At 36.4% G+C, this 23,293-nt stretch overlaps 1 protein-coding gene across 4 annotated transcripts in view; it reads left to right on the forward strand.

The window, feature by feature from the left end:
* The window catches only part of TRIM33 (tripartite motif containing 33), a 71,114-nt gene that overhangs the window by 20,101 nt on the left and 27,720 nt on the right, over positions 1-23,293 (forward strand). For all 4 annotated transcript variants that reach the window (XM_087959554.1, XM_087959556.1, XM_087959555.1 and 1 more), the window contains exons 2-7: positions 6,915-7,033; positions 7,172-7,319; positions 9,595-9,727; positions 11,915-12,031; positions 14,642-14,756; positions 20,877-21,023. In XM_087959554.1, coding sequence (XP_087815680.1) covers positions 6,915-7,033; positions 7,172-7,319; positions 9,595-9,727; positions 11,915-12,031; positions 14,642-14,756; positions 20,877-21,023 — 779 coding nt within the window. The remainder of the gene's footprint in view (positions 1-6,914; positions 7,034-7,171; positions 7,320-9,594; positions 9,728-11,914; positions 12,032-14,641; positions 14,757-20,876; positions 21,024-23,293) is intronic.

A 23,293-nucleotide genomic window follows, 5' to 3' on the forward strand; every position in this document is an offset into this window, starting at 1 on the left:
AAGGTGTTTAGTGTGAAGTGTAAGGTGACAGTAAATGTATTTCAGGCTTAGTTGCTTTTAAAAGAGACTCAGTTCCTTAAAAAAAAATTTAAGCGAGTAACATATCTTTCATTCTTACACAGTTATAAAATATATTCATTTCATTGTTCTTCTGTATCAAACTTTTTCCTCAATTCTATCATTTTAGAAAAGTTCCAGATTCTATATCCTGCTGTGAAAGCTTTTAATCCTCGTGGAATTCTGTGTTGATATTGTTTGTCAAAAACAAACTGATATAGTCCTCCAGGTTTTATTATTTTACTTCTGCTGTTTAACATTTGTATGAAGCCACTGGGAGAATAATTTATAAATTTAGCGTGCTGATGAAGTTTGGCTCTACATTTCTAATCTGGCTTCCCCATTAACTTTACTTGTAAGAAGATAGCAAAGGGTTTCACGTGACCCCAGGACACTGCAATCAACATATATCCAGTTGCCAAGTGTCTAAAATTTGATCATGTGACCATCCGGATCAGCAACGGTCATAAATGTGAAAAATGGCCATAAATCACTTTTTTCAGGGCCATTGTAAATTCGCTAAATGAATGGTTGTAAATCAACCATTCATTTAGTGAATGTACAGTACAGTCATGCATTCTACATTGGGATGTTTGTAAAGGTCTCAGAAAATGCAGTTGCTACATAAGGCAGTGCAATCAAAATCTTATATTAATATAATACAATGCAATTTAACCTCATTCTCCAGCATGCCTATGGGAGAATTTATTTATTTATTTTATTTATTTGATTTGCCAATTGTTTACAAGATAATAAGTATAAATGTATACATAGTTGTGAATACATGAAATGGTTACATATAAGAAAAATAAAAGTATAAGAGAAACAATAGGACAGGGACGGTAGGCACGTTGGTGCGCTTTATGCACGCCCCTACAGACCTCTTAGGAAAGGGGTGAGGTCAATAGTAGACAGTCTAAGGTTAAAGTTTTTGGGGTTTGGGGAAGAAACTACAGAGTCGGGTAGAGTATTCCAGACATTGACCACTCTATTGCTGAAGTCGTATTTCCTGCAATCAAGTTTGGTGCGGTTTACTTTGAGTTTGTATCTATTGTGTGCTCTTGTGTTGTTATGGTTGAAGCTGAAGTATTCATTGACAGGTAGGACATTGCAATGTATGATTTTGTATACCATGCTTAAGTCAGACCGAAGACGGCGTAATTCAAGGTTTTCTAGTTCTAGAATTTCAAGTCTGGTGGCATAAGGTATTCTACAGCGAGTAGAGGAGTGGAGAACTCTTCTTGTGAAATATTTCTGGACTTTCTCAATTGTGCTAATATCAGATACGTAGTGTGGGTTCCAGACTGATGAACTGTATTCGAGTATTGGTCTAGCAATGTTTTGTATGCTCTGGTTAGTAGTGTGATATTACCAGAGAAAAAGCTACGTAGGATTAGGTTAACAACTCTTAATGCCTTTTTGGCTATGTAGTTGCAGTGTGCTCTAGCACTTAGATCATTAGAGGTGAGTATTCCAAGGTCCTTTACAGAGCTTGGGTCATCAACAAGATCTTGACTATTCAGCTTGTATTTTATTTTCTGATTTTTTTGCCAATATGTAAGACAGAGCATTTATTTGTTGAGATTTGAAGTTGCCATTTGTTTGACCATTCGGATACATAGTCAAGATCTTTTTGTAGGGTAGCAGTATTGTCTGTGGTATTGAACAGCTTTACATCATCAGCGAAGAGAACGCAATTGCTCTTAATATGATCACAGAGGTCGCTTTATGTAGAGTATGAAGAGAGTTGGTCCTAGAACACTGCCTTGGGGAACACCACTATTGACAGGTACTGGATTTGATAGACGCTCCCGATTTTGACCATTTGTTGTCTGTTTGACAGGAATGCTTCTATCCAGTTATTCAGTTGTCCAGAGATACCATAGGATTTTATTTTTAGGAGTAGTTTGTCGTGTACCACTGAATCAAAGGCTTTACAGAAGTCTATGTAGATTGCGTCTATTGTTTTGCCCTGGTCGAGTTGTGTCGTCGATATGTTTTTGCAGTGTAAGAGTTGCAGATTACAGGATAGTTTTTTCCTGAAACCAAATTGTTTATTGGAGAGTAGATTATTTGTCTCTAAGTGAAGGATGATGGATTGGTTAATAATTGATTCCATGACTTTACAGGTGACGCAGCATAAGGAGATTGGCCTGTAGTTTTCAACTAGGCTTGGGTCTCCTTTTTGAAGATGGGGATGACTGTGGCTTGTGACCATAGGTTAGGCAAGGAGCTGGTTCTACACATATGGGTTGAATCTGCCTTTCTGCCCAGAGACTGAGTCATCAATCTTTGCCATGCCTCTTCCTGTCGGGCCAGGAAGTCCCCTAGCACCAGTCATGACTCAGTCTTGGCCCTATAGAGACGTGACAAAGGTTGGCTCCAATAATTACAGCAGAAAGCAGCATTTTGATTTGTGGATTCTCCAAAAGGATTGCGAAGCTTCAAAAAAGATCGTAAACAGGCAGCAACTGGAACTTCTGCCTGCTCCGTTTTCATGGCTTCCCTGAACTACCAATTAGGATCTCACAACTGAGTCAAACAGGAGAGCTCCAAAACAATCCCCACCCTTTGGGGGGGCACAGAAGCTGCGATCACCCCATGTGCGCTGTTTGCACGCCCAGGCTCAACCAGGTAAATCAGGGGTAGCCGTTTGTGCTAATAGCACCTTACAGCTGATTTTTGGTGCCGGCGGTGGCCATTTTGCTTGTTGACCGTGTGGCAAGTTGTTCAGGCTACTGCAGGAAACTGGTAGTGCTGCCACTGTCACAGTCCAGGATAGGAACCCAGGGCTGAAGAGCTGTCCAAGGAAGAGGATTGGAGGATTGAGCGCAGCTCTCTTCCTTGCACAATCTGGGTAGTAAGCACGATGGCTGACCAAGCAGCAGCCAGCATGGGGCCCAAACGTGCTAAACGGTCCAAGCAGAGCCCCAAGCAGGCCAGATCTGCAAGTAAAGAGGCAGCAAACAAGATAAAGTCAAAAGCCCTTTATTCCAGAAACCCCACAAGAGCAGAAGAAAGAAGGCAAAGAGCATTGGAAAAACAATTCTCCAGAGCTCAGAAGCAAGCAGAACAGGAGAGGTATTCCCCCTCCCCGCAGCCAGAGCCTGGTTGTTGTCAGCAGCCATTAGTACAAGATTTGCCTGCAGATCCTGGAGCTTGGTCACCAGAGGGAGATAGAGAGCAGGAATACATTCCATCTGCAGAGGAAATCCAAACTCAAAGATTTCCATTTGATTGCAAGATCCCTACAGGTCAGATTTACAGGTCAGAGACAGAACTAGGGTTCCTGAGGTCACAATTACTCCCACAGCAGTGGGGCTCTGCTTAGCAGATAGATTGGCTCCAGAACTATCAGATGAGATCAAGGCCTTTATTTTTCAGGCCATTTCTCAGGGGGTGGCTTCTACCCTGAGAGGGAGGAGCCATCCATCTTCCCTAAGGTCTGATCCTCAAACATTGCAATCTGTGCAATACTAGACCTCGATGGAATCCCTTAGGCACCAGAGGGCTGCTAATCCGGCCCACTCCATCAGAAGTAGGGCATCAGTTATAGAGGAGGAAGGTCAGGGAGAACAGGAGTTTTCAGAAGATGAGGACTGTTTAAATCCCTACTCCATAAGGCTAGGACCACGGCCCAAATTGATCCTCAGCCTAATGTTCCAGCTGCTTCATCCGAAAATCAGGGACCCAACAGCAGGGTTTTTTCCAAACCCACCATTCTACAGTAGGATATTCCGTGCTCCAAACTGTTTTTGGAAGTAGTTCAGAGACAATGGATGCAACCGGGCTCCTTCCCCACACCTATAATGATAAGAAGTTTTTCAATATGGCTCCTCCTTACCAAGTAACTTCAATTGCCTCCTCTGGATGAACCATTGGCGTTCTTGGTTTCACCCTCTGTGATTTCCGGTGACATAGCAGAGACCCTTAAGACAGAGGATAAGAAGGTGGAACAAAATTTTCGTAGGACGTACCAGGCCAATGCCTGGGCGGTCAAAGCAGCAGCGGCCATCTTCACCAGAACATCCCTCCTCTGGCTTCACCAATTACAGGCCAGGATTGCCTCAGAGGAAATCAGAATGCATCGGGACATCAATCAATTGGTGGTGGCCGCCGAATTTGCGGCCGATTCTTCCCTGCATGCAGCCCAATTTTCTTCCACTGGCCTCCAACATTACTTCTTGTCGCTTGCTGTGGCTGCGACATTGGCAGGCGGATGCTAGAACTAAATGGAAAGTGGCTTCAGCTCCATAAACGGGTTCATCCCTATTTGGAGAGGCCTTGAACCTTTTCCTGGTAGAAAACAAGGATAAATGTAAGGTGTTCTCTCTTAACAGGAGGACTGATAGAAGAGCTTCTCCTTACACCCGTAGGCAGCCATTTCATTCCTCAGACTCGGGTCAGGAATTCTCGCAATTTCAAAGATCCTACCAGTCCAGATCAGATCGACTTCCAGATAGGTTGGGATTTTGAGATAGAAATAGACAACAGTTCCAATCCAAGCAGCCCTTTTGTGGAACAGGAGGTCATCCCTTTTGTCGATCCAAATGACTGCCGGACCCCTCCTTCCATCAGCGGCCGGCTGGCCCTTTTTGCGGATTGATGGGAGACGATCACATCCAATTCTTGGGTCTGGAAAACAGCGCAATTCGGTCTCACACTGGATTTTTTTTCTGCTCTTCCAAGGACCTTCACCCGTTGCTCAACCTCCAAAAAACTCTTGAAAAAAGAGCTTATGAACAAGGCAGTCCAACACTTGTTGGACATCCAGGCCATTGAGCCAGTACCGGAGGACCAGAGGGGGCATGGGTTTTACTCCATCCTATTTGTAGTTACAAAAGACTCGGAGATTGGTGGAGAGCGATTCTGGATCTAAAAAGGCTGAATACCCACATAGAATACAAGACATTCAAAATGCAATCTCTGCAGTCAATATTGGAAGGCATGGTGGGGGGGCGATCTCCTGACATCCATTGATTTGATAGAGGTCTACCTCCACATTCCCATCTACCCCTCCCATCGGAGATTTCTCAGGTTCTATTATCTCAAGCCACCAATGATTCACAGGTACCCTTCCTGGAACCCTTCCTGTTTACAGTCTTACAAGCCCTTACCCAGGCACCATTTGAACCTTTTCAATCTGTAAGCCTGCACTACTTAACACTCAGAGTCGCCTTTTTAGTGGCCATCACCTCAGCCAGGCATATATCGGAATTGGCAGTTCTTTCAGTCAGAGAAGACCTCTTCACCTTCCACACAAACAGGGTAGTTCTGTGCCTCGACCCCTCCTTCATCTCTAAGATAAACTCCCGCTTCCATGGGGCTCAGGAAATTGTCCTACCTGACTTCTGCCACACTCCATCTCATGATATATGAGCCCACTCCATTTCATGATATATGAGCACAGATAGCACAAACTGGATGTAAGAAGGGCATTCTGTAGATACATCAAAAGAACATTGACCTATCGCAAAACCGAAGCTCTGTTTGTCTCATTTTAGCCATGTTTAATGGGTACCAAAATCTCTTCCTCAACCATAGGCTGTTGGATCAGGGCTTGTATAGCCAAGGCCTACAAGACTCAGGCTTTTCCTGTACCCAGATGAGTAACCACCCATTCAACTAGAAGTGCAGCTACGACAGCTGCCTGGGCGACACAAGCCTCACTTGAGGATATCTGCAGGGCAGCGACGTGGTCCTCCCCGTCTCCTTTCGTAAGGCACTACAAACTGGATACATATGCCTCAGCAGAGGCAGCACTCGGCAGAAGAGTGCTACAATGAGTGCATACAGATGGGGGTTCACAGGACCAGACTTTTTCCCGCTCATAGGGATTGCCAGCTTTGGTATGTCCCATATGTGTGGATTCTCCCATAGCCATGCTGGGGAATAGGCGTTGGCTTACCTGAACGCAGTTTCTCAGCATGCCTTGCCTCCACTCCCACCCTGGCAACTATCTGGTCCAGTGTCCAGGTGGGAGGCAGAGCCAACGCCCCAAGGAAGATCATCAGGTGGCTGCGCCTTCATCATGACTGGGGTTAGGGGACTTCCTGGCCTGACAGGAAGAGGCATGGCCAAGATTGATGACTAAGTCTCTGGGCAGAAAGGCAGATTCAACCCATATGTGTGGATTCTCCCAAGGCATGCTGAGAAACTGCATTCAGGTAAGCCAACGCCTATTTTGTTCCTCCTTTAGCATCCTTCTTTAATGATTGATTCCACCATTTCTTTGATATTATCAGATTGTGGAATAAAATCATTAAAGAAAGGATGCTAAAGGAGGGACAAAATGAAATATGAATGACAAAAATTAAAATAATGGTGAAGAAACAGCGGCAGATAACAGAACAATTCTCTCACATTGAGGTATCCTACGTTGAATTGTCCTGCATCAAATTGTCTCTCATTGAGTTGGCTGGGGTAAGATGGCCATGGGAAATTGTCCTAGACCCAATTTTCTCCTGAGTCAGTATGATCAGTGTCTAGAAATGTTGAGAACTAAAATCCCATAAAATTCAGAAGTTGCAGATTACCTATTCATGTCTTATAATATGGGTTACCTTATGAAAATGATTATGAGCTAAATGGAGAATACTTGATGTACTCCAAAAACTTAGTTGTCTTGTAACACACGTACTTTAAAAGATGTTCTTGTCAGGGCATTTGAAATATTTTTTGCTTGGCCTTTATTAACGTAGAAGATTATTGAATCAGAAAGTATTCTGACATTTTTATGATTGGGCACACTTTGCTAATAGATTTAGAAAAATATGATCAATCTTCAGTTTAATAAAAAATATAGAAAACAAAACAAAATCTGGAAAAGCATAAGAAATATCCTCTTTTGGTTGCAGTTGGTGTGATCAGATGCCCAATTTGTCGCCAAGAATGCAGACAAATAGATTTGGTAGATAACTACTTTGTCAAAGAAACATCTGAAGTACCAAGCAGCTCTGATGAGAAAACTGAACAGGTATGTCACTTCCAGCTTTTCCTCTTTGCAATGTAGTTTGATTTACATTCTGTGTAGGGTAATATGTTTGTGCATTTAGTAATTTCCAGAATTTGTCAAGATGTAAATATTTGAAGATAACATTTTTCTTGATTCTAGGTATGCACCAGTTGTGACGACAATTCTAGTGCTGTTGGGTTCTGTGTGGAATGTGGAGAATGGCTTTGCAAAACTTGTATAGAAGCTCATCAACGTGTAAAATTTACAAAGGACCATATGATCAGAAAAAAAGAAGACGTCTCTTCAGGTGAAAATATTGATTGAGTAGTTATGATGAAATGCTTCGAGACATGTCATTTGCCTAAAATAATGAAAATCCGTGATGTCATTTTCATAAAAAGATTGAGGAACTTGCATTTAATCAACTTAAAAATACTATTGAATATTTATATTGTGGATGATTTTATTCAGTTGGAATATTTAGAGAGCATAATGCAAATTGCCATTACATATATATCTATCTTATAATTTCATTTATATCAATATTTTACGCCAATTTTTCAATGCTGTGCTTGAGAGATATTTTAAGTTTTAAATAATATCTATCTCTTATATTTAAACACCGCATTTTGCAACATGTACAAAATATTTCCAAATCCTATGTCAGAATTAGTCTGACAAATAAAGGTAAAACCAGTAATTCTAAAACAGTTTAAAACAGATTAACATTTAAGGCCAAGTCTTCATTCTGAAAGGTACTGAAACTCCTTCTGCTCTGGTCTGAAAAAGAAGCACACTGAAATACAAGCAGGATTTCCAACCCCAGAGAGGATTTTTGCAATAACCACTTTCAGCCTTTTTCAGCCCCAGTGTGGTCTCTCTGCTCTGGGGCTGAAAATCCTGCTGGGAGTTTGCTACGGACCTCTCAGCAGATGGCAGCAGTTTGACTTTCTGAAGAAGCTCACAGGAAACATTGCAGATGGCAACCACATGATGGTGGGATGCTTGCTTGTAAGTGCGGTCTTCTTTTCTGACTCAAAAATGTTATTAAAGGGTATAAGGTTTTGTGAGCTGCAGCTGCCTTCATCAGGTGCATGGAGCCCCTTGACTGATGAGAGGGTTGAAATTAGGATGAAGTAGATGGAAAAGGGAGCAGAAGACCGATGTAGTTGTACAGATTTAGGATTACACATGAGACAGATTAAAAGTGTGTTACCAGTTTGCAGTTGTTATGTGTCAAAACCTTCTGACCCAACAGACTTTGTAGAAAAAAAATCTGTTTAGCTTCTACTTCAGCACTGAAATCTAAGAGTGACTTACGAAGCACAAACTACATGAAATGCTCTCTCCCTCCCTCCCAAATAGAGTGGTGTTATTTGAATTTTGTCAGTGTCTTTCACCTTAAGAGGAGAAAGGTAGTTTTCTTACAAATGATGTATAATTAGCAAGGTACACCTTTTTTAAAAAAATAGATATGAACAGAGTTCAATCATGCAGGATTTATTTTTAAAAATATTTGACAGTGACCAACTAGTATAAAAGAGTTTTTAACATAGAGAGTAGTACTGTATTTACGTTTTGCAGGAGTTGAGAAATGGCAATTGAGATTAAGTGGTGATCTTAGAGACAAAAAATTACAGGTATTCCTTGATTTATGATTGTTTGTTTAATGTTGGTTTGAAGTTACAATGGCCTTGGAAACTGTCATTATCCTTATGATATGATCAGAATTTGGGCTCTTGGTAGCCACTTTGTATTTATGATGGTAGCAGTACCTTGCAGTCATGTGATTATAATTTGCAACCTTCCCAGCTAGCTTCAGACAAGCAGTCAATTTGGCTTTGTTCAACAGTCATGTATTTCACTTAGTGACCACAATGATTCACTTAACAATCACAGTAAAATGGTCATAAAATTGGATCTGATCATGTGACCATGCTTTACTGCATTGCTTAGTGACCAAAGTTGTCATAAGTTGAGGACTATCCTAAAAAGAAAAAAGTTGCAGTGGTAAAATGAGACAAGGTCGGTTAGTTTTATAAATGTGAATAATGCTGACCTATTTACAGCAAAACAATTATCACATATCTTTTTCTTAGGTATACAAATAAATGTGAATACTGCCTTTGTCCCTTTGGCTGGCTACGTAACTAAATAGCTAGCCATGGGTTATTGCAACTAATCTGCCCCTTAATCTAGGTCAGGGGTCTTCAAACTTGACAGCTTTAAGACTTGTGGACTTCAGTTCCCAGAATTCCTCCTCCAGTCATGTTAGCTCAGGAATTCTGGGAGTTGAAGTCCACAAGTCTTAAACTTGGCAAGTTTGAAGACCCTTAATCTAGGTATTGTTTTGCTGAAGAGATATTAGTTAGTGCTAGTATATTTCCTGAGAGAAGCAAACAGTTTAACAAGATAGTTCGTGTAATATTAATTGGAAATCAGTGAAGCATTTCAGTCAGAATAAATATGACTAATGATAAAATGACAGTCTTCAGCTAGCTTTCATTGTCTGCATTACCAGTTATATTGGATTCCTTAGAATTTTGGTTTGTGATTTAGACAGTCTGTCTCTTACAATACAGAAGCTGTTGGAGCATCTGGTCAACGTCCTGTTTTTTGTCCTGTGCACAAACAAGAACAGTTAAAACTTTTCTGTGAAACCTGTGATAGGCTGACGTGCAGAGATTGTCAGTTACTGGAACACAAAGAACATAGGTATAGTTGTCTGTGTCTTTCTTAATACACCTTTTCTTATATAGATAACTTTGAAAAATAATCATGTAATTACTATATTTAAAGCCTTCTTTCCTTTTGCTTTTGTGCCAAATAGCCGTGCAGTAATTCAGCCTTTTGTTTCTAATCCTGATATAGTTAGGTCATGTGACAATTAAAAATAAGTAGACATCTAAATAAAAAAAATATTTGTCAATGTAATCATGACTTTTAATTGTTAACTTTATATATGTTTGTACATTAGTAAATGTTCTTTGATTTTAGATGATACCTGAAGCAGGTGCCATTTTAGAAAGAAACATTCCCTCCAGTATGGTGGTGGTGGGTGGGAGGAAGGAAGTAAATGTCTCTTCTAAGTTAGTACCAGTGCTTTTGGTCCTTGTAAGTACACTTATCTAAAAAATATTTTTTCTAAATTATATTGCCTAATTAACCAGAAGTATTTTTAACATATCAGGATTTCATAAATAATTTAAACTTGCATCACTGAAATGGCATCACAAAGCATCAGAGATGTTTGTAGTTTTCTTTTGCATTGTTGTTTTTTAGATCAGCATTAATACATTGAATAAAATAAGGATAACAACCAATTTTAATGGTAGCTTAGCTACAAAATTTTCATTATATAATTTAGGTCTGTGGAACACATTGGATCCTAAGGGAAAAATGTATTTTGTAGTAAAAATGTAGTAACTTTTAAAACCAAATATGTATTTTCCTGGATTCACTCTAAACTTTGGAGGTTGGCAGCACTATGCCAGGAATAGACACAAATATTTAAATTGTTGCTGACAGATGCTTTGTGAGCACTGCCATATCCTCTGAGGCACTTTTCTCATTCAAAACAGAAATGCAGGTCCAGTATGATCCTTGAACTGATTAAGAAAATTGCTGGAAGAAGTTACATTTCATAAACGCTGAATTATTACCTGCTAAGTTGCTATTGGAATAAGCAATGTTACTGCTGATATTTTAACAACAGTTGAACTTATCTTTTAATTCAGTACATAGCTTATAACATAAGGTTACACTTTAAATTTTTTTTAAACAATTTTTAAGAGAGATATAGTGGTAATTAGTTCTAGCAAGTTCAGTTTTGTTGACTGGACAGAGTAAAATTTTTGTATAGAAACTGTTCAAATCTTGTGCAAAACCAAGGCAAATTCTGTCCTGTTAGAATTACAGATTTGGAAGTCTGTATCAGTTTTATCAGTTTATTAAGTTTATGTCATTTTTGTCTATGAAGTCTGTATAAATGAATAGAAGGCACAAAAATATGGAAAGCATTCTTCTCTCCTTTCTTAATTCTCATTAGGAATCTTAATTTGTGTTAGGTAGTTACTAGCACTAGTAAAGATATAAATAGCAATATGTTCTTATATGTTTATATTTGAAAATATCTTTAATGGTTTACATTTACGCTATATCTTTCCCCCCCTTTATTACTTAACATAGATAGATGTTAAATTACTTTAGTTTCTATCTGTTTTTAAAGTAACGCATTGTATTAATGTATGTATTAGGATGCTTTGGCAATCTGGGTTTAGCATAGTATAAATAATAGATATGTACCATATAGAATATTTAAGTACCCATAGTAAATTTGAAGTAGCAATAGGGAAAATGTAGTGGATTTCTTTTTGATGGACTATTGGTAATAGTCCAGCTACTTATCATATACCAATTGTAATCTGGATGAGCACAATAGGCAGATTTGTATGGTGTATATTCTGGTGATAAAAGGAGACAATGTGTCTTCTTCAGAGTTCTTATCTATCTTTCCCAATTAAATCTCAGTTTATTGGAAGCAGGCAAATTACCATCAGTCTGCAAAAACAGCTATTTTCATAAGTCTGTTGTTGGATTTTATATATGAGCTGTTTTGACAAAATGCCATAATGCAATAAATTTCTCACATTATTTAGAGTCTTAATCTCTTGGAGATAATCTATTTTGAGACACGTGACAAGCTAGGGTATGATTCTGATGACATAGAGTTAGATGCATCTGTTCATACACAATAAAAATAGTTGATAATGTCTAAATTTAGAAAAACCTGTGTTTATTGTAATATCCCCCACAGTATGTGGTAGTTTACCACCTTATTAATAAAAGGTAGTAATACTCTGACTTTTCATAGTATGTGTGTTGTGTTTTCTGGTTTGGAAGGTATCAGTTTTTGGAAGAGGCATTTCAGAATCAAAAAGGTGCTATCGAGAATCTCTTAGCCAAACTCCTTGAAAAGAAGAATTATGTTAACTTTGCAGCTAGTCAAGTACAAAATAGGTAAGTAACAGTTTCATTAAAAGAGCTGATACTTTATTTAAATTGAGTGAATTGTTAAACTTTCAATATCAGATGGCTTTCCTTAAAAGTTAAACAGTTGGTAACAGCAATAACCAAGTTTCTACAAAAAGAAACTTCTATATACCAGCTGCATAAATGCACAGATGACCATGTAGAAATATTGTACAAATGTTTATTTTTAGGGATATTTACCTACTTTGATGTTTTGCTCTCAGGTGAAACAATTTAGTGCTTTTTTTCTCATTTTAAAAGTCATTGTAAGGCATTGCCAAGAGGAGTCAAGAAATGTTGGCTCACTTAACCAATCATTTAAAATTCTACTTGTCAGAGCTTCTTGAGTCAAAGAAAATATGGTGCATCTGCCTGCAGTGATCTATATAGCAGATCAAGAGATCCATAAATGTCATTAAAGAATATTAAATATTTTATTATATTTAACACATTAGTGAACATAGTATACTAAATACAAATCTTTCTACTTTGTTTGATTTTTATCCTTTCTGTCGTTTGTTGTAATTGGCTGTCAGTGCCCTTCTTATGATCAAAGTCTGCCATAGAAAGTCCATCTAGATTTTCTTTAGATTGTTTTAGCCTGTGGGAAAGAATAAACCAATGTATAATTGTGGTCAATGGGATAGCAGTGATTTCAAGATACTCTGCCAGGGTGAGACTATTTGCAATTTCTTCAAAATGTTTTCAAAGAAAAAAGCAAGAAAGTCCAATTGTCTTTTGGAAAAAGCCCTTTGGTGCAACCATGATCTGAATGATTGAGAATCTCCATAGATAGTCATTGCGCATCTTTGTTTATATTTGATTCTTATTTTAGACAATCTGATTCAATGATCTAATTTTACCACACTATGCTACTAAGACATCAATTAATATCCAGATATAATTGATGTACAACTCTGTTCTTCTAGAACTCCCCTCCCCCTGCTCCAAATGGTGGGAAGGAATAGACAGAGAAAGGAATAATAAGATAAGGGAATTCAAAATTGATTTTTTATTTTATCACAGCCTCAAAATCAGATAGCTGGAGTTTATTGCAAGATGAAGATTGGGGAAGCAAATCAATCACATAATGGCAGCTTTATTTTCTGATGTTCTAACTTCATGGATACGTAATTCACATTTCAGTTACTACAGATTAGAAACTATAACACAATTCTCTGTTACAGTACTGACATTTTTGTTATTGATTTGTGCATTTGAGATTCATACAGTTTTAATCCTCTCTGTGCTAGAAACTTGTATTTACAGATCAGAATTTTGTTTTCCAAATAAAAAAGACATTTCTTCTTCCAGGATCAGTTACTTTTTCTGTTTGTAACTTATTTAACTTGTGCATTACTTTTTTTTAAAAAAACCCTAGTCATATCAATTCTCATTCTTGGCTTCTGTTTTTTGATGTAGACCAAGGGTCTTCAAACTTGGCAAGTTTAAGACTTGTGGACTTCAACTCCTAGAATTCCTGAGCTAACCTAACTCTTAAAGCTTTAGGTTTCTCACATTTTTTCCCCTTTGTTTTAATATATTTCTTTCCAAAGTAAACCAAACATGAGACCATCAGCAGTTAGATGCTATTCCGACATTGGATTATATTTCAGGAAAGTATTCCCTCCAAGGGGTTATATTCTTTGCCTTTCTTTCAAATCAAATCTTTATGTTGCTTCCCAGTTCTCTTCAACAATTCCTATGCACATGCAACAATTCTTTATGACTAAATACCCAGTTAGGATCCTGAAGCATGAGAGAATCAGTTCCAATAACAGCAGAGAATGAAATTCTGGTCAGGATTGAGGGAGGTAGATTATGAGAACCTATGATTATGATCATGCGAAATAAAAAATGACGTAAAAGCAATTTGAAAGAAGTATTGCAAATACATTTAATAGACAGTGTGAATTCTTTTGATTGTTTCCTAGTTTGGAATAGATTATGGGGTTCTTCCTCTCTGAACTTGATGGTTTGCTAGCAGATGTTTCATTATCAAACTAGGTAATATCATTGCATGGCTAAATAGAATAGATACTCTGTTCTGATTATAGTTTTACCATACTGAATTTTTATGACTGTACTTTCTGTACTTTACAGTCACTGTAAAATAAAAAGGCAGTCACCACAGTACTCGATATTGTAATTTCTATTAGATTCCTATGGCAATAATAGCAGGACAAGCAGCTGTAGGAGAACAGTTATTTGTTATGAACGGAAAATAAGAACAGCTAGCTAGGTGAAATAGCTGGGGATTTTTTAGTTGTGATAAATGATTTTTAGTTAAGTTTTTACTATTTTTTTATAATGAAGAAAATCAACATAAAATTGACTATCATTTACAACATGTAAAATACTTTTTTTAAAACCCAGGAGCAAATTTAAATGCATAAAAAATGCTTTACAGTGTAGTAAAAAGAACCTTAAAAATTATAAATAATAGTTGTGATTTTTAATGCTATCTTTACTTAGAATAATGATATTTTGTATGAATCTGTATCAGTTTATTTTTTGAAATTTCATTTGCATGGGAATGGGAATAATGTTGAAGATGTTGTAATGTAAGTGCCTGATGACAGATTTCTCTCTTTTCAGGGTAAAAGAAGTAAATGAAACTAACAAACGAGTAGAACAGGAAATCAAAGTGGCTATTTTTACTCTCATTAATGAAATCAATAAAAAGGGGAAATCTCTCTTACAACAGCTTGAGGTACAGTTAAATTTAACAGTGAACATAATGTGGGTATCGATATGTATTATTCTTTTGATTTAAATGACCTTTTTAAGAGCTCTTTTCTTGATACACCATGTTATCAGTGGCAACAAACTCAGTTTATATTTCTTTCCAGTTTAATCTGGTCATAGGAAGATCAGAAGCATCCATTTTCACTTGGAAACAAAGTTCTGGAAAATTTTGTTGAATTAATTTGTCTATAGTTTCTCAAAAATAGTTTACAATTTGATTAGTTTATAAGCATAGCAAATAAATATACAGTAGTTTAATTCAATCTATACAAGGTTTAAGATATTTGTTTTCCTCTTAAGATTCAGTCTCTACCCCAAGATGTTAGCCTATCTAATGGAATAGGTGCTCTCAAATCCACAAAAGGTGTTATGGCAAATGACAACTCTTGATCTAAGTGATATCTTGATTTTGTTGGCTTTGGCTTAGCTTTGGCTTAGTAGCTAGCAGCCAGAAAAGTCCAGGCTAGCTTGGTGAATTAAACTGAATGTGACAGTAGGAATGCAAAGAATATAAACATGCACCTATCATCAGTAAAACACTAAAAGGGCTAGAGACAGGAGGAAATCCAATTCCCTTCTTTAAAGAGGGCATGTTGGAAGACATTGGAAAAGGTTTGAGATCTGCCCAGATAAAAATTCTAAACCACCATTCCCACTTGCTCAGAAACTGCTGTGATCTCATAGTCTTTGTGGGAATCTGACAAGAACATTATATGATTCCATCCAGTTGTAACCTATTTTATTAAAAACATAGTTAAATGTAATAGTATGATATATAAAATAAAACATAATATTAACCTCTTCTTTAATGTTGTTTGGACATCTCCCTTTCTCAATATGGAAATGGTCTTCATTCATTAGCTATTTGGTTTCTATGTCTGCAGAGCCTTATTCAGGAGCAGGCTGGCTAAAACTATTGGTTGCCACTCTACACTAATGCAAGTGCTGAACACCACCAATCCCTTTGTTCTATCCACTACAGCAGCTTTTCTTTATCTACTACAGCAGGGGTCCCCAACCACCGGTCCGCAGACCGGTACTGGTCCGTGGAACAAGTCCTACCAGGCCGCTGGTTTGCTGGGCGCCACCATCTTTTTTTGATGAAAAAGTGCTTCCGGTGAACTTTTCCTGGTAGAAGGCTCACCGGAAGCACTTTTTCATCAAAAAAAGATGGCGGAGCCCAGCTAATGCCGGTACCGGGCCGCGCCATAAAAAAGGTTGGGGATACCGGGCCGCGGCATAAGAAAGGTTGGGGATCACTGTACTACAGCAGTTGCCTTATTCTTACTTTCTCTATTTGAGTGTGATTGAGCTGAGCTCTTCTTCATTTAATTTTTACTCAGACTTAACATAAAGTTTTATTTCTTCTTCATTATGGTCCATGTACTTATGCTACATTTTATTTTATTTTATCATAAATTTTTTATATTTTTTTTTATTTTTTAAGACAAACATACAGACAAAACATAAAAAACATAAAACCATCTTCCAGTTATATACATACAGTGTGTCAGTTGGTTACAAATCTTTTGTGCTATCCTTTCATAGTCCTTATTCATAGGTTGTATAGATTCTCACATTGTCAGTCTAACATATGCTTATATATTTATCAGTTATTAATAATTCATTTGACTAAACTATTGTTTCATCATTTTATATGAGATATTCTAGATTTTATTATACATTTATACTATGCATTCTTCCAATGGTTATATATTTTTATATTATGTTCTATATCAATCTATTAGTCTTCTATTATAAAATTTCCTAGTCTATTTCATTGCCATGTCTTTTTATCTAACCATTGTTAAAATAAGTCCAATATCATATCAAATTGTTTATCTTCTTGTTCTTTAATTTCAAATGTCAATTTACTCATTTCAGCACAGTCCATAATTTTCTTAATAACTTCCTCCTGCTTAGGTATTTTTTCATTTTTCCAATTCTTAGCAAATACAATTCTAGCCGCTGTTAAAACATTTACAATCAAATATTTCAATTCTTTATTATATATTTCTGGTATAATTCCCAGTAAAAATATCTCTGGTTTAAAGTCTATGTGTTGTTTTATCATTTTTTTCCAACTATGTGTGGATTTTAGTCCAATATCTTTTTGCATCCAAACATGTCCACCACATATGGTAATATGAACCAGGTATCTGATGACATTTCCAACATTTATCCAATTTGTTCTTAAACATTCTCGCCATTCTCGTTGGGGGTAGATGCCACCTGTAAAACATCTTATACAAATTTTCTTTATAAGCAGTTGACATTGTCATTTTATAGTTTTGAGACCACAATTTTTGCCATTTCTCTAAATCAATTCCATATCCAAAATTTTTCCCCTATTTTATTTTATCTTCTATGTATATCCTTAGTCTTGACTGTGACTTCAGAGGCCACTCTTAGAAAATCTGCTGTTGTGAGAATACATTGCCCTTAAAAGGCAAGGATTGTTATAAAGGTGATTCCTGTTGCTTTTGTGAGTTTTTTTTTAAAAAATAGGCTTATAATAAATCGTCTAGACTTCATATGTTTGAGAATACTTTAAGATATATATAGTTGTCAGTGCAGGCATTATACCTTTACTATCTTTTACTAAATATTAAATAAATAAACTAAAACAGGACCCTATCTGGTCTGATCTGATCTGGTCTGGTCTAGTTGTTTCACTAACTGCCAGATCTTAATATAAGAAAAGACTCCACACTGCTACTATCATAAAATGTGATAAATACTATTATCCATTTATCTTTGATTTCCAAGAAATGGGAAACCATTTCTGAATTCACAGAAATAGTTATGAAGCATATTTTTAAATCATTTGATCTTTCATTACTGAATTTGCTCAGTTAAAAAAAAAAAGATGGAAAAAAGGCAGAAATTAAATCCAGGAGATGTTGATTGCCACTTCCCTACTGATTCATTTATTTTTCTAGTATCAGCATTTCCTATTAGAGAAAATGAACCAGGAATGAGCATTCCCAGAAAACAAAGTGCAATGTTTTAAGGCCATGATGTCTGTTAAGCTACAAATTAATGCAGAGCTGGCAGCATATAAATTTAATAAATAAAAAATAATTGGGTTCTGGAACAGATGCTGTATAGTACACTAACTTATTGATACTGTTTCTTCTGACATCTCTTTTTGAACTTCAAGGACTAGGACTGCATTTGGCCTTTGAAAGGCAGATCAGAAACAACATTCTGGGGAAAAAAGGGCAAAGCCAGAACAATTACTACATTGGATTTAGCTGATTTAACTTAAATGTTTATTGATTTAAATTTAAAATATGATTTCTTCCTATATGTTTAATAATTTTCCTATTCTTCCACTTTAAATGCTACAATTTAATAGAAACATTTGGAATACAAAGGGGATTTATGTCATTTTTTCTCTCTCTCACCAGTGTCTTAGCCTGCTTTACATCTTTCATGATTCATTCAAATACTTCTGTTGATTCTTGGATAATTGAAGTTGTCTGGAAACTTTTCTTAGACAATTGTACCTTTCTACCTCTTTTGGAAGACATCTCTGCTCTACTGTGCAAAGGAGTGATAGAAGAGGGTTATTATGATTGGATAGTACAGTTCTTTAACACATTTCACTCTTCTCCAATATCAGCATTTTAATTACATTGAAAGAATCTATAAAGCAGATGTTCTGTCATCATGAATGTTGAAGTCTTGTTTACTTATCAGACATAAAGTTACTTTTAAGTCAGTTCCAGCTCCTGGTGACTTCAGGGACACATTCATTCAGTTCTCTTGGCAATAAGATGCTTTGCCACTGCCTGCTTCCGGAATATCTTTTTAGCTTCCTACTCTGGTCTGTAGCTTTGAAATTCTGGCAATGTCCCATCTAGGAACTAACTAAGTCCAACCCTATTTAGGTTTCAATTATAAATTGACCAAGTGTTGCCACCTGCTAAGACATTTATTATAACATATTTTAAAAACTCTTTATCTTCTGTTAAATAGCAATCATACTAATCATAGCAATCATACTAAACCACACTTTTCATTGGTAGAATTTTTACATTCTTATGCACGCTAACATGAAAGCTAAATGAATTCCCCCATCAATTCAGGTTCCGAAACTTACTTGAAATTTATCAATGATTCTTGCAGAATTTTTGTTACTATTTGAACTTTTAAATGACCTCTCACTGCTGACTTTTAAACTATCTTTCTTAGTGACAATCACATTAGTGTAACAGCCCGACAAACTTTATATCTTGTGTATTAATCATATATAAAATTCCACAAAACAGTTCTTTGACCTGATTTAAATCTTACGAAAAATACTTTTTTAAAAAAAAATGCCATCTCATTATTGGTAAACCAGCTTGCTGGCCACTCACTCATGTATGTAATGCAGAAATCTTGGGAAGATCAGATTACTTAGTTGTAGCTGCAGTTGTAGTAATCTGTTCTTGTTGTCAGTTTTAGTGTACCTCATCTTTTAATTTTAACATGATTTTCTGTTTTAATTAAGAAACATCATTTTATATATGCAATACACAAACCTGATGATGGCAGATGAGATTCTGCCGAAATGTTGCTACAACTTTAAAAGCACAACTATAATGATGTGGGAAAATACCCGAACAAAGCTAAATACCATACATATAAATACCCGCGAAAACTTAAGAAAACATATGTATTTATGTATGTATGTATGTATGTATGTATGTATGTATGTATGTATGTATGTATGGTATTCAGCTTTGTTCGGGTATTTTCCCATCATAGTTGTGCTTTTGTTGTAGCACGCTTCAGCAGAATCTCATCTGCCATCATCAGGCTTCTGTATTGTGTTCGTCTGTATTGTGACGAACACAATACAGAAGCCTGATGATGGCAGATGAGATTCTGCCAAAACGCTGCTACAACTTTAAAAGCACAACTATAATGACGTGAGAAAATCCCCGAACAAAATTGAATACCATACATGTAAGTATCCGCGAAAACTTAAGAAAACACACACACACACACACACACACACACACATACACACACGCATATTACACACACACACACACACACACACACACACACACACACCAATTACTGAATTTATTTTTAAATAAGATATGGTAACCACTTGATCTTGTTTTATTCATTGCTTAGCAATTGACACAGAATTTATTCATATTCTGTCAAAATATAGGTTGTGCTAGATTTAGCACTAAAAAGCATTTTTCTAAAACAGAATATGAGTATAATAAAATACATGGGTAATAATGATACGTTTTAGTACTGATTTTCAATATCCTTTACTTTGAGCATTTATTAGGTGGCAGAATTATATACATTTCAAACATAAAACAGTAAAGTTTTAGATGGTGTTATTAAATAATGAGACAGATGACAAAGATTGGGTATTTGTTACTAAAATTAAAAGAACAGCTGTATTTTGTTGCATAAAACCTTAATACTGTTATCTCCAGATTTTAGAGTTTGGGCTTAATTGTTTCACTTATGTCACTGAAGTTTAGCTGGTGGACTTGATTTGTTAGTGGTCTTTATTAAAATATCATTTTAAAGTGACATAACAGTGGGATTTGCTATTTAAAGAAAGTTAAAATTCCAGAGACCCACAATAAATAATGTTTCAGTAACATTATTTTTGATAATAAGTGGTATCATTTTAAAATAGAAATCTTAAAAGACAACATGAAAACTGCATGATCAGAAGAGAGATGGAGTTGAACTTGTCTACATTTGACTAGTCTTTGGATGGAAGGTGGTTTAGTTTGAGGTTGGTTTTAAAAGAAAGTGGATATAAGTGCAGTAAATAACATCAAGGCACATAAAGCCACAATTTTAACTGAATTACAATTACAATCTGGTCTTGCAGGTGAATTTAATTTAGGAATATTGCCATAGGAAAGCATAATTGTTAAATTGCATAGGACATAAATAGATTTCCATGCTGCAACTTTTTTTTAAAAAAAAGCTTTGCATTATTATTAGAACACTTACAATCTTTCGATACCTGCTAGATCTTGACATTGTGATTGATAAAAGGCTTTTTATGTATTTTAATTGATTCAATATGTGTGTATTCTCTGTTCAGACTGTGACAAAGGAGAGACAGATGAAGTTAATGCAACAACAGAATGATATCAGTGGTTTATCAAGGCAGGTGAAGCATGTGATGAACTTCACTAATTGGGCCATTGCAAGTGGCAGCAGCACTGCATTGCTCTATAGCAAGCGACTGGTAAGAAAAATAAGATTTTATAGTTGCAGCTTGGCTATAAATTTTATTCTTGTAATAAAACAACAATTTTTATTATGAAAAGCTGTATTTTTCTTATTCTGAGGTCTTGGAGGTAAGTACCTCTAATGAAATTTTGTTTGGTTTTCATAATTTTTTCAACATAATACTTTGTATTTCAATTGTTGATATTTTTAGTTCATCAAAGCCAAGCTGTAAAATTATAATCCAGATGTTAGAGGTTTTAAATCAGCGGTGGGCCGCGAGAAAATTTTGGTGGGCCGCAGAGAAATCTCACCCCCAGAGCATTTCCCCAAAGCAATTAATCCAGGCTGAGAAGAAACACAAGGCTGCGCTGCCCACATGGCCCGCCAGAACCCTCCCCGCCCACTCACTCCTTACCCAGCAAACTTGCCTCTAAATTGCTATATTTCCAACCATCAGCTGTGAGATTTAGATTAGCTAGGAAGCAGGAAATGGTTGGATTTCTTGCTTTCTAGCTAGTCTTTAGATCTTCAGCTCTGCTTTTAAAGCACAGCCGGACCTCCCTTAGGACTGAAGGTTCTATTATTTAGTGCAGACTCACGGCAAGCAAATTTTAGGTGACAGACTGAGCTAGCCGATGGCAGATAGATAGATCACTGAATGATTCTGTGAGCAACTCAATCGGCCTGCCTGCTTTGCCTGATTTTGGGTAAAAATTGCTCTTTTTTATATAAAAAATTCAATATTTACATACATGGTGTGTTGTGAGTTAATTTTGTGAGTTTGCTTGCAAGCAAATTTCATGCGACAGACTGAACTAGCCGATGGCAGATAAATAGATCACTGAATAAATCTGTGATTCTGTGAGCAACTCAATCTGCCTGCCTGCTTTGTCTGATTTTGGATAAAAGTTGCTCTTTTTTTATAAAAAATTCATATATATATATATATATATATATATATATATATATATATATATATATATATATATATATATATATATATATATATATATATATATATATATATATATATATATATATATATATGTATGTATATATATATATGTATGTATATATGTATATATATGTATATATATATATATATATATATATATATATATATATATATATATATATATAATATTTACATACAAGCCATGCCCAAATAGTCACATGACCACCAAGCCACACCCACAAATTAGGCCACGCCACATAACTGGTTAGTGGTCCCTGGGATTTAAAATTATGAGTTTGGTAGTCCCTGAGGTCCAAAAGGTTGGCGACCCCTGTTTTAAATGCTGAAATGGGATGATATTCTCTTTCTAGCAATTGTGTTTTCTCATCTGTAACCTATTCTCAAAGCAGTTCAATTATTAATATGCTGGACTATTAATATAGTGTAGCCCAGGGGTCCCCAACCACCGGTCCGCAGACCGGTACCGGTCCGTGGAACAAATCCTACCGGGCCGCTGGTTTGCTAGGCGCCGCCATCTTGTTTTGATGAAAAAGTGCTTCCGGTGAGCTTTTCCGGGTAAAAAGCTCACCGGAAGCACTTTTTCATCAAAACAAGATGGCGGTGCCCAGCTGATGCCGGTACCGGGCCGTGGCATAAAAAAGGTTGGGGACCACTGGTGTAGCCAAAATGTTAGGTGATATGTTTTATTTTAACATTTATTTTGTAGTGGAACTTTTAGTAAAGGCAAAAAAAACTGATAAAAACCAATATACATAAAACATCAGTAGTAGTTGTTTTCAAAACAGAAGAAAAAATCTTGTTAGTTCATTATTCTCAGAGTTATACACACTTGCACAACAAATTTTCTTTCTCTTCACTATCTGAATTAGATTTGAAGGTGCATAGAGAGCTACAGAATGGAGAGAAGTTTATCAGTAGTACCTCCTAATAGAAAGATATGTCTGTGAATCTAGAATGGACGGGTCCTTGGTGCTCTTTAAACTTGTTGTCTTGTTGCAGAGTTTCATTACCCAAATTAGGTAACTCCATCAGTGCTAGTCATTGTCAACTCTAGCCCTAATGATGTTACCTAGTTTGGGTAATGAACCATTTGCAAGAAAACAGCCAGGATTAGAGAGTGTGATGATCCAGGGTGGGATACAAAATAAACACAGTCACAGAAAACAGGTGAAGCCCCTTTTATTCCTTCACTTTGCTTCCAAGCTCCAAATATTCTTGATGGACCAAAAACTCCCACATAAGGAGTTACAAGAAGGAGAGAAAAAACAACACAAATCAGGCAAGATAAGGGCTAGAGGACGTCCACAGAT

Source organism: Notechis scutatus, chromosome 3 (genome assembly GCF_049901735.1).
Source record: "Notechis scutatus isolate UNSWTSFEM ecotype Mainland chromosome 3, rNotScu1.2, whole genome shotgun sequence".
In the NCBI taxonomy this organism is placed as follows: Eukaryota; Metazoa; Chordata; class Lepidosauria; order Squamata; family Elapidae; genus Notechis; species Notechis scutatus.